The following is a 13,140-nucleotide window of genomic DNA, read 5'->3' as shown; positions in this document are numbered from 1 at the left end:
TTTTCATATATTCTTGTAATGGCATACTATTGTTCCATAAGTAATGAAGATCAGGATGAGTTCAGAAAAATCTGGAAAGACTTATAGAACTAATGCAAAGTGAAGGGAATAAAACCAGAAGAATATTGTATACATTTACAGATTTATTTTATGATAATGAACTGTGAAGGACTAAACTATTATCAGCAAAACAAGGTCCCAAGATAATCCCATGGGACACATGATGAAAAGTGCTACCCATAGCCAAAGAAATATTAAGAGTCTGATTGCAGATCAAAGCTTTCCATTTTTTTTTACTTTATTTCCTTTGTGAGTTTATTCTTTTTTAAATCTTTACCTTCTGCCTTAGAATCAGTACCATTTATCAGATCCAAGGCAATAGGGTGGTAAGGACGAGGTAACAGGGGTTAATTGACTTGCCTATGGTCACTTGGATAGAAAAGTGTCTCAGAACAAATTTGAACTTAGGACCTTCTATCTCTAGGTCTGGCTCCCAAACCACTGTACCACCTAGCTTCCCCCTCCTTCATGGGTTTTTTATTGTGTGTGTGATGTCTCTTCTTTCATAGAATGAGAAATATGGAAATATGTATTCCATGATAACACTGGTATCACCTATATCAAACTTTTTGGCGTTTTGCAGAGGGGGAATAGTAATGAAGGAGGAAGAGAATCTGAATCACAAATTGTCCAATAATAATTGTTAAAAATTGTTTATACATGTGAGTTGAAAAAATAAAATTAGGACATTGGATTATCCAGCCTTAATGGCCCCATCCAAAGCTAAATCTTTGGTTCTATGATCCATTATTTTGGTATTAGTGACCCCTCCTCTAACATATATGAGAAACTTTCTATAACTTTGTAGATGTTCACTATCAGTCACTATTACTGAAAAATGCATTACCTTACAAGCAATTGATCACTGACCCTATTGAATTTAGCAAGATGAGTTGAGAAAGAGACAGCATGGTGCTCTCTCCATTGAACCATCTAGCTACCCCTCAAAAAGCATCTCTTAAGCACTTAAAATGGGAAAAATGGGAGGTGTGGACATATACCTTTGGCATAGTCCTTGTCCCCCAAATCACAATTAAATAACAACTATAATTACAAAGATGAGACAGTTTAAGATCAATGCCAAATGACTGATATAAACAATGTATCACAAGAGTTTGAAGGATGAAGACAACACAACAGGTTGGCATGGTCACAGAAAAGGAAGAGTCTATGTCAGAGTTGGGTAAACACATGCTCTCTAAGACAGCTTTTAACAGACTGCGGTTGATATAAGCTAAGAATGCTTCCTTGCTCCTGCAACACAAATTATGTCTTAATCTCATATCTCCTAAAGACTCATACCAAACATCACCAAAGAGGCAGAAAAACCTAGTTTAGGGGCTTAGCCCAGGTACCGGCTAGTTTGTATAATCTTAAAAAGCCATTCCTCTCAGGATGACCTCACGCACGTGTAAAGTGGGGGGAATAATTATACTACCTTTCTTAATTATTATTAAGAAAATCAAGAGAGAAGATATATAAAGTATGTTGCAAATATAAACCAGTATAGGGGTAGCACAGTGGATAGAGCACCAGGGTTGGAGTCAAAGAACCTGGATTCAAATCTGGTCTCAGACATTTCTTAGCTGTGTGCCCCAGGGCAAGTCACCTCACTCCAATTGGCTAATGATTACCATTCTTCTGCCTTCAAATTGCTACCTGTATGGTTTCTAGGACAGACAATAATGGCACATATATACACATATACACACACATGTGTATATATGTATGTATAATGTGTGTATACGTAGATCTATATCATTGCAGATGACAATTATTTTTATTACCCAGTAATATTTAGATTGTTAAGACTATGAAGACTTTTATCCAATTATACTCTTATATCTCATTCCAAACTAAAGTCTACTCAATGGAAGGTGCCATGTTGTTAGCCACAAGTCCTACTGATCTCTTTTAAAAGAAACATTGTGATCAATAAGGAAAACTTGAATGTCCCAAAATCTTTTATTTCCAACATCAATTAATATAAACTGAATGAAAAGTCCTCTCTACACTAGCATGTTTGTTTTAAACTCATAGGAATAATACGATGTAAAAAGGTTCATTTCAAAATTTGCTTATAAACAGTTAGGCATGTGGACAACTAGGTGGCACAGTGGGTGGTTTTCTGAGCCTAGAGTCAGGAAGACTTCTCGAGTTCAAATCTGGCCTCAGACACTTACTAACTGTGTGACCCTAGGCAAGTCACTTAATCCTATTTGCTTCAGTTCCTCATCTGAGTAAAAATGAGCTGGAAAAGGAAATGGCAAACTGCTCCAGTATTTTTGCCAGATTATGAAAGGTCAGACATGACTGAAATGACTGATCAACCAAAAGTTAAGAATAGTGGTCTTGATATAAAGAGAGAGACTTATGTATAATTATGGATGAGAAGAAAGAGAGCTTTAGAAGTCAGCTAATCCGATCCTCTCACTTTATTAATGAACATAATTTCCATAAAATAGGAGAGACATCATCATCATCATCACTATCCACATAACTAGCAATTATATAGAACTTCCTGGCTTGCAAAATGTTTCACAATTATCTCATTTTACCTTCACAACAACCCTGAACTAACATTTTCCTCATTTTAAAGATGAGGAAGTTGAGACAGCTAGAAGTTAAATGATTTGCCCAAGGTAACAAAGCTAATATTTGTCCAAATCCAGATTTCAGCTCAAGTTCTCCTAACAGTAGAGGCAGCACTCTATCCCCTGTGCTACCTAGACATAATTCTACAGTCACATCCTTTGTACTAATGCATTACCAGCTAGTCAAGTCCTATTCTTCATGACTCCGTTTGGGGTTTTCTGGACAAAGGGATTGGAATGGAATATCCTAATATCCAAGTCTTCCTGGAGTTCTTTGAACTCCAAATTTGGCATTGTATCTAGCTACCTAACTAGCTAGCACCTTCTAGCTTCCCAGGAAGACCCTAGTTCAAAAATCACATCAAACACTAGCCATGTGACAGTAGGCAAGTTATACAATCTCTCTGTGTCGTTTGAAACATGGTCATAATCATAACACCTTGCTCAGAGGGTTAGTGTGAGGATCAAATAAAATAATAGCCAATAGCTAACATTTTCAAAGCTCTTTTACAAATATCATTTTGTTTTATTCTCACAACTACTTAGATAGGTAAGTGCTATGGATATTCTCACTTCTTGGAAAAGGAAACTGAGGCAAATAGAAATAAAATGATGTATCCAGAGTCACATAACTGAGAGTAGATTCAAACTCAGGACTTCCTGACTCCAACTCAAATACTCTGCCCACTGTACCACCTAGCCACTTAATATACATATAGAGCTTTGGAAACCTTAAGTGTTACATTACATGTATATCTGCACATAGTATTTTCCATAACTACTTTCTTGGGGATTTTTGGTTACATTAAAATACCCAGCTAACTTCTTCTCTTCTTCCCCTCCCCCTGTAGAGAAGGCATTGTTTGACAAAAAAGATATATGTATAAATAAAACTATGTCTGATTTTAATACAATCTTCAACTAACATAACTGGGATATAATAAGACTTCAGTGGAGAAGAACCAAATATTTTATACACTTGCTTGCAATAAAAGTTCCTCCTCATTTAAGGGCTTTTTGTGTTAATTCAGTTTTCCAACACAAAGACTATGAACTATAGTTGGAATCTTATGGTCTAGTGAACCAAGGGATCAGTTTCATTGTTGCTCTATATTAATACTTCATTTATTACTTAATGCTCCTTTGGAAGGAAATGTATTCTTTTCTATAGATATAATGTCTGAACATCAAAAGTCAATTATAAGTGAATTTCAAAACCAAATATTTTTAATGGCAATATTACTTATTTAAATATATTATAAAAATCTAAAGAAAAAAGATACTTCTTCCTGATACTGTATATTGAGGTTTTTTAAAAAAAACTCTTTCATTTATGTTATTTAAATGCAGTTCTGTGGAACAAACAAGTTGGTTCACAGACAGTGCACCCGCTGCTGAACTGCTGTCGCCTGACATCCTGTCTTATCTGCCAAATTGCTCATTAGGTTTGGCAATTTTCACCTGCGCCTACAGTTTATATTTCAGCAGGGAATAAACATCAGTCTGCTTTAACAATCTTCTGCAGATAGCTTCCAACCTCTCCTTGGAAGCAGAGTCACCCCCCATCTTCCTCCTCCTCCACCACCACTACTAAAAAAAAATCTCATGCTATATACAAGTGCGTTTTTAAAATGTTCAACCAGCTGATGAAATCTAACTACTATATGGAAACTGGCATAACTTCCATATATTCTAGTACTCCATAGCATATAGTCATACTAGTTATAGTACACTAACTAGAGCAAAGTGAGTCAGTAGATTAATCACTCCAATTTCATATCTTAGAGGACAATGCATGACAAAACTATTGGAATATTAATCTTTTTTAAATTTTAGAACAGGAGAAATGTAGGTAAGAAAGATAAATTCCTTTTCCAATTGGGTAATACCTACCTAAATTTTACTCCTAGGGGGAAAAAAGTATGGTAATTGACAAACAATCAATAAAGATAGCAGCCAGAACACAAAGAGGTAGGTAAAAGTGGCATCAAAGCCCCCTACCTTTGCCCAGTGGCCTTAGTTATTGCTAAGAGCCATTATAGAAAAATAGAGATATTCTTTGTGGGCAAAAAGCACCAGAGATATAAAACAAAATGTCTAAAACTCCACAAAACAACTTCAAATGGAATACTGTTTTTCATTTTACAGAAGTAAAATATTCACCACCAACCCTGCAATTAGCTAGAAAATTACAATAATTACAGCAATTTTGTATCCCATCTCCAATCCAATTAATAGATATATGACCTTGTCAACATGTAATAATCAGATTGCATCTACAACAAAACTGGATGGGTTTTATATGCTGAATAGAACTTGCTCAGTAAGAAGGTAATTATTTGAAATACTGAGAATACTATTTGTATGCCATGCTCCACTTCACAAGTTAAAAGGAAATACAATGGGGATCTTATTTCTATTTTCAATATATATTTAAATCAAATACTTGAAATGGTATGTCTAATGCCAGTTAATGTTAAGAGGATGGATACTAGCACTGATCTTGGATCTTTTTTCAAATAAAAAATGCATCCTGGATTAATTTTTTCAGAAGAATCTGAAGTAGAGATAATCATTTTCCACACATACTTCTATATCCGTTATTGAATATGTTAAAATGTTTTACACTGAAAATATATATACATACATAATTTAACTTGACTAGCATTACTATGTCAGAAAGCAAGAACATATTAAATGTTTTTATTATGATGGCAAAAATGATGAATATAAATTAAATTATGGTATATTTAAAAACTTTTTTAAAACAGATATCAACTGTGAATTATTTTTGGTTTTGCTTCATTCATTATCTGTATTGAGGCCTCCAATTTTGAACTGCAAGAGCCACAGTAGTTATGTAGCCACATTCATTAATTTTATATATATGGAACTCAAAACCCAGAGAGGTAGAGAAGTGGCATAACTCATCCATGGCCACAAAGGTAGTATGTGGCATAAATGGGCTTATAAATGTTATATCTAATTATAAGAACCCTAAATACTTCCCGCTATCACTTCTCTGTGACAATCTATTTTGATTTACATAAAGCAAGCTTGAACTTTCATTGGGATTTATTTGACAAGGTAGGGGTCACCACTTCCAACTGCCTAATCTTGAGGGTACTTGCTCACAAGCCTGGTTAAACAAATACCCCTTGGAGAAGTTTTCTGAATTCCCCCAATAAAGAGATTCCTTGTCATTCTTGGAACTACAGCAGGATTTTAGTTAGACTTTTCTAATGAAGTCATTATGTTTCTAATTTGTTTTGAAATATATTATATCCCATATTAGATCTTAAGTGTCTTTAAAATAATGACCCTTTACTTTGTCCCCTTTACTTTGATTCGTGAAAATAATGGATGGTTAATATTTGTGAAATTCTTTTTTTAAAAAGGTTTTCTGTGGTGAAGTTTTCTAGATCTGTCTGAAGAAGGCAAGCCAGTTGAGTTTTTGAGCTTGCAGAGCACAAGTAGTCATCCTCAAAAGACATAAATCATGAATGTCACCTTGTACATAATGGGTATTGAACATATTTGTTCATTGACTGCAAAGCCTTCAAAAGGTATTGATTATAAAAGCAAACAAGAAAGTGAGCTTCACAGTCTCTCATCTCTTGAGCACTTGCAAAAACTCATTTCAGCTATGTCTCAACTTTCAGATCTCTTTGGGAAGCAGGCAATTCTGATGGTGACCCTCAAAACCATGGCATGGATTTCAAAAGCAAGGGGTCAGTAGAGCTTTCCTGGGGTTTGTGATAAGGTAGGTAAAAGGGAATGTAAAAGATTCAAAATGGAGGGACTTGGAAGGACAAAATTATTGAAAATTCTGTTCCAACAATAGCAATACATGGCCATTCCACTGAAGGGGGTGACCAAATTTAAATTCTATCTTAAGCCAGATAACTAATACTTCTAATGAAAATCCAGATTAAGGACTGATTCTTTTAGCAAGTTCTCCTTCTAGCAAATGATATAATTAATAAAATTTGGATATACAAGAAATTTATCAGGGAGCCAGTCATCTCTCAGATAAAATGAAATATTTCAGTAAATTATGGACACAACTTAACTTGTAGCTCACACTTGCAAAGAGTCATCAAACTAGTATGTCCTATAGCACAGTTGCTGGTCTGGCTTCTGCATAAGCCTTTTTACTTCCCACTTTATGCCTTTGTCTCACTTGTGATTGCTTCTTGTCCAGATGATAGAAAGCAATTTCAGTAAGTGGTTAACTTAATTGGTTTGCATCCACACATGATCCTCCAGGGCATCACTTACATATCCCATCATGCAGTGTGTGCCGCCTAAATTCTATGCTTCTCTAGAAATGACACTTGGCTGAAATTTTCTAAGGAGGTGACAGGTTTGTTCACAGTTGAAGCCAACACCATTCCCCCCCCCCATATTTCTGCTTATTTCTCCCTACCTTGGAGACACATATATGAGAAAGAATTTCTGCTTGAATATGAAGATTAACTCAGTGGACCGGCCAAGTCACTAAAGTACAATAATCCCCAATCAACAAAAGATGGAAGAGACAGGCTAATTTGCAGAGAACGAATCAGAAAAAAATAAAACTCTACTCACACAGAGCTACCTAATGGTACCAATAAAATGGCATGTATCCAAGATGAAGGGATTTTTAACTTCATAGCCTTCCATCTTCAGCATCTATAATGATATCATCATTTTGAAGTGCTTCAAAAATGAAATTCTGTGCTATAAGCTCACAGTCGGTCTTTAAAATGGCTCATTTGTAAATTTCAAAATAGTCAATATGCTAATTGGATTAACAATATCATAAGATCATAGATTTAGAGTTAAAAGGGATCTTAGAAACTCTTATATCCAATATTTAATTTTACAAATAAGGAAACTGAGGCAGAAAGTGGTTAAGTGATTGGACCATAATCACATAGCTGGTAAACATCTGATGAAAGAATAAAAACTAGTTCTTCCTATCCCCTAATATTGTGGTCTGCCAACTAAATCATGCTGCCTTTCCTAATCTGGGGAGACTATATCCTATGAGCTAGATAGTTACCAAGATTCATCTCCTTATTCAAATTGTCAGTACTGGCTTCTTCTCTACATTGTTGCCATGATAGCCTTTCTTCCAGTTAACTGAAGAGATGGGACCAGAGCTATCTTTAACACCAAAACTGTTTCCTTTCCCATGTTAATCTGACCTTTGCTTGACAAGAGAAACAGTAAGAGAACTATGCCATAAATACTGTTTATGGGGTTTACTTACTAATTAACCTTGTTCATTTGTCTTTTCCCACTACCCATGCTTTGTGTTCAGTTTCATTATATAGAGTCAAATAGGGCACTAAGGTAAATAACTATACTTGTAATTTTGCCTGCAATAAGATCATAATTTAAATTTGGATATGCAATTAAAAGGTTCTATCAGGATAAAGTCAAGTCTACCCAAACTATTAAAATGAAAAATAAGCTTATTTACCTCTCTTGCAAGAGGCATTTGTTCAGGCTTTGCTCTTTAATCAGCTTCTGATAAACACAGACTGTGAATTCCATTCACAGTAGCATGAAAGGGTAACAAAAGTTGGGTTCCCTGTAAATTAAGATGAAATGTGCAGAGCAACGAGAGCTTTCACTTACTTGCACGAAGAACGGAAGGCGTGACCTCAATTTCACTTGCTGCTTGGTAGGGCTGAAAGGCTGAAACATTGTTGGCGCTAAGCTCACTGCCAAAAATCTCTGGACTCTGAGTACCAGTGGAACTCGCGCTGGTGCCATCACCTCCATGGTGTGGATCTTGTTCATCAAATATAGCGACCAGCTGTTAAAAACAAGAAAATCCACAGTTAAAATAAGGTCAAATGAATCAATATCCCCTTCATCCAAAATAAATTGCCTTTAATATTCATGTATAGAATCAGAAGCTATCAACTCTCATTTAATAATTATAATACAAAGACCCCCCCCCCCAATGTATGTGGACTTCCTGGTTGCTTTCCAGAGGCACTTAGATCCAAGTTAAGAAACTCAGACCAAATCCACTTTATAGGAGAAATACTAAGACTTAAAAGGTATTTACATGACACTACAGACCCAAATTCACTTAGTGAATTCTGTTTTTTTAAAGGGGGTGGGTGATCAAAATCAAGGACTCCTGAAAGTACACTTTCACTATATTTTTATTTACTATAAAGTGCTCCAAATCTACATATGTTCTGCAGAAAGTGAAATATTTTAAGCCAAATAAAAAAAAAACAACTTCCAAAACAGATTAAAATTTCAGATGTCCTTTTCTAACCACAGTGTAAGGATTCCTCGTGGCACAGTAAAGGATGCTGAACTTAATTTCAGAGATCTGGAATTTAAATGCCAGAGCTCTGCTACTTTGAATTCAATCTTTAACTCTGTTAGGACTTTTGTTTCTAATTTGTAAAAGGGAAGAAAATAATGAGAATTTATACAGCACTAATATGAACCAGACAATGTGATAAATACTTCACAAATATTATCACATCTAATAGTCATATCAACTCTGTGAGGTAGTTGTTGTGCTTATCCTAATTTTACAGTTAGAGAAACTAAGGCAAACGGATGTTAAGTGATTTGTCCAGGGACACATAGATAATAAGTGTTTGAAGCCAGATTTGAGATTAGATTTTCCCCCTCCCCAAGTACAGGACAATATCTATTCTGCCATTAGCTGCCTCTAAAAAAAAAAAATCATTCAATGACTTTTCTGCTTCCTTCCAGTTAACAATTATAGTTGTACATATCTTTATTTTCCCACTCTTGGAAGGACTAAATATAATGATTTCATTATTTTGTGTTAATTTTTTGACACATGATAAGCCTAACCAACTCTAAGACAGAAAAATAAGATGCACTCTCCAAAACCTAAATAAAGGCATATTAACTCAAATGAGAACAATGTGAAATATGTTGTCTCCTACCAAGAGAGGACCTTTGGCATAGCTATGAGAACAGTAACTCTTTGACATTCTACTAATAATGGTCTGTCTTCACAGTCTTTTCTCCCAATTGAAATGTGAAATTTCCTTCAGAAATAATTTTCTGATAATTTTTTCTTTAAAATAAATGAAAAAATTCGGGGGCAGCTGGGTAGCTCAGTGGATTGAGAGCTAGCCCTAGAGATGGGAGGTCCTAGGTTCAAATCTGGCCTCAGACACTTCCCATTTGTGTGACCCTGGGCAAGTCACTTGACCCCCATTGCCTAGCCCTTACCACTCTTCTGCCTTGGAGCCAATACACAGTATTAACTCCAAGACGGAAGGTAAGGGCTTAAAAATGAATAAATGAATGAATGAATGAATGAATGAATGAATGAATGAATGAATGAATGAATGAATGAATGAATGAATGAATGAATGAATGTGTGGCTCTCTCTGAGGGGAGAGAAGCCACAAGGTAGGAAGATAGAGACAGGATAGAAGTTTTGATCCCACGAGGGGAGTGACGGAGTCCTATTAGAGATATGAGGTGGTCAGAATGAGTCTTTATTAATTATCAATGAGCCACAGCTAAGCTCTGATCAAAGGACCATTCCGTAGGCTTTTCCAGTCCAGAGATCCATACCACACAGGTCAGAGAGGTGAATAGAGAAAGATTAAAGATGGAGCTTGGCCAGAGGCCAAGCTCCTGCAAGGACAGCCATCAGCTAGCCTGAAAGAGAAGAGAGAGCGAGAGGCGGAGCTTGCTGGGCTACTTATAGTTTTTGATATGCAAATATACACAGTACATAGGGATGATTCTCATTGGTTAATGACAAGGCATAGGTGTGGTTTCTCTTAACCAGGGGAGAACAAAGAAACCTGTTTTCCCGCCTAACCTGGGAGAAGCTGGGGTCAAGGGTCAGAGGCCTTCCCAGCCATGAGCAATACTGAGCATTCTCAAGACTGAGCAATCTGCACATACCAACTGTTTTCCCCTTGCCCATAGCTAGGGGGGGCGGACTGCTACAGAATGAATGAAAAAAATTATCTGAAAATGACTCAGTTTCAAATCCTGTATTATTTTTTTTAACTAGGCATAAAGCAAACCTGGTACATAATGAATTAGAGATTATTATTATTATTATTATTATGAGTTTCTAATTTTGACAATATGAGTTTGTTTCATGCCAGACTGGCTATATACAAATGTTAACATTTTTTAACTCAAATGAAGAAACTCATTCTCAAGGGCATCTCATTGCTTGAATATCACAATGTTCTGTTTAATAATGCATATCTAAAAGATCATATATTTAAAATGTTGAAATATTTTGAAAACATTACTTATTGGTCAGTTTATATAAGTGGCTACTTATTTTTTTTTTTAATAAACCCTTACCTTCCATCTTGGAGTCAATAAAGGCAGAAGAGTGGTAAGGGCTAGGCAATGGGGGTCAAGTGACTTGCCCAGGGTCACACAGATTTGAACCTAGGACCTCCCATCTCTAGGCCTGGCTCTCAATCCACTGAGCTACCCAGCTGCCCCCTACTTATTTTAAAAGACATCACTCACATGAAAGAATTGTTTTTATTCTAAACATTAGATTTTTCCCAAATTTTCCACCCATACTACTACAGAGAAGTCGCTGAGATATGTCAATTCTACATTCACATCAGTCATAGCTGTGCCCTTTTCTCTACTCATATAGCCAACACTTTAGTTATCTCTTCCTCTCTGTTGAAAACAGTAGGAACCCTCCAGTTGGTTTTCTTGTTTCACTGAACTATCCTTCATACTGTACCAAGGAGATACTGCTGCTCAAAAAGCTCCATTGTGTCCGTTCTAAAAGTTCTCTGACTCAATAAAATTCAAATTTCTCTATTTGGTATTTAAAGTCCTTCACAAACTAGCTTTAATGTACTTTATTACTTACATGGTTCCCTTTGGCATTCTGTGTAGGTGAGCCAAACTGGTCTATCATACATGATAATCCATCTCTTACTTTGGTACCTGGGCATAGGCTGAAGACTCTGTCTCATGGAATCCATTTCTTCAAAGATCAGCTCAAACGATACTTCCTACACTGAGTCTTTTCATTCCAAATATCACCACAACTTATATATATATATGATTGTTGATATTTCTCCCTGCAACCCTGATTCTAGCTTTTGATTCTTCTAGTCTAGAATTTTGGAATATATAATCTCCAAAAAAATTAATGTGACAATTGCCTTGTCATGCTCCTTTCCCAATCTTAAAACCAATCCATTGTCCTATATTCAGCAAAAACTTCTATTTCTTGACCTGCATTCAGGTTCCTCCAAAGACTAGTCAGACGATCCAATACTTAACATCTCTTTGAGCACTTCCCAAATTTTGTTGTGATCCACAAATTCAACGGCTTTGGTGCATTCAATGGAACAAGTAAATGTTTATCTGAAACCCCCTTGCTTTCTTCATAATCCAGCAAATGTTGGCAATTTGGTCTCTACTTTCTCTGCCTCTTCAAAAACCAGCCTGCTTTTCTGTTCATTCTTAGCTCATATTTTGCTAAAGCTTAGCTTACAGAATCTTAAGCATAACCTTGCTGGTATGTGACATAAGCACAATTTTTCATTAATTCAAGCACACTATTGTGGACATACCCTAATTTTTTCCAATTCAGTGGCCACTGTTTTTTTCCAAATTCACTTTTTAGGATTTTAAGTAGCTCAGTAAGATTTTTATCATCTTCCCTAGCCATACTGTTAGCAATGCTTCCTCAGGCAAAGGATTTCATTCTCTAATATGTCTGGCTCTAGTCTAATAACCACACAATCATGACTATTTTCTGTGATGTTAAAATCTTTAGAGTCAGGCCTAAAGACTGGGTTCAAATCAGGCCTCGGCCACCACTTAGCTATGTGATCCTGGGCAAGTCACTTAACCTCCATTGCCTAGCCCTTACTGTTCTTTTGACTTAGAACCAATATATAGTATTGATTCTAAGACAGAAGGTAACGGTTTTCAAAAAAAACTAAACAACAACAAAAAACATCTTTCTTGTAAAGTTCTTCTATGACTTCTTGCCACCCCTTCTTAATCTTTCCTACGTATGTTAAGTCCCTATCCTTTTTTTGTCCTTTATGATGCCCATTTTTTGTGAAAATTTCCATTATGTTATTCTATTGTCTACTTCTATTTCTTTGAATTGTTCATTTAAGAAAATTTTCCTCTGTAATTCTGCATTCATTTGGAAATATCTTTCATCAGCTATTTGTAAAGTTTGATTAGACATTTTGCTTTCTTGCTCTTCTTTTTCATTGGAAGGATTTTTGTTGTTATCTCCTTGTACAATGATGAAAACTTCTGCCCATATTTCTTTAGGCACTCTATTTACCAATCCAATTTCTTAAATTTATCCCTTGCACTTCATATTCATAAGAGATGTTAGTTAAGGAGACTTCCGGTTAAGATGGCGGCTTAGAGAAAGCTGAAGTTCAGATCTCCGGAAAACCCTTCCCGACCGATCTCAAACTAGAAGCTCCTAAGGCGCCGAAATTCAAAA

General features: G+C 35.8%; 1 protein-coding gene across 25 annotated transcripts in view; it reads right to left on the bottom strand.

Annotated features, from left to right (window-relative positions):
- Nucleotides 1–13,140, bottom strand: part of PARD3 (par-3 family cell polarity regulator) — a 730,632-nt gene that overhangs the window by 405,649 nt on the left and 311,843 nt on the right. For all 25 annotated transcript variants that reach the window (XM_056800896.1, XM_007504759.3, XM_007504751.3 and 22 more), the window contains one exon: nucleotides 8,283–8,463. In XM_056800896.1, coding sequence (XP_056656874.1) covers nucleotides 8,283–8,463 — 181 coding nt within the window. The remainder of the gene's footprint in view (nucleotides 1–8,282; nucleotides 8,464–13,140) is intronic.

Source organism: Monodelphis domestica, chromosome 5, assembly GCF_027887165.1.
Source record: "Monodelphis domestica isolate mMonDom1 chromosome 5, mMonDom1.pri, whole genome shotgun sequence".
NCBI lineage: Eukaryota > Metazoa > Chordata > Mammalia > Didelphimorphia > Didelphidae > Monodelphis > Monodelphis domestica.
Note: the sequence above shows the minus strand (reverse complement) of the source record. Positions and strands in the feature narration are given on the sequence as shown.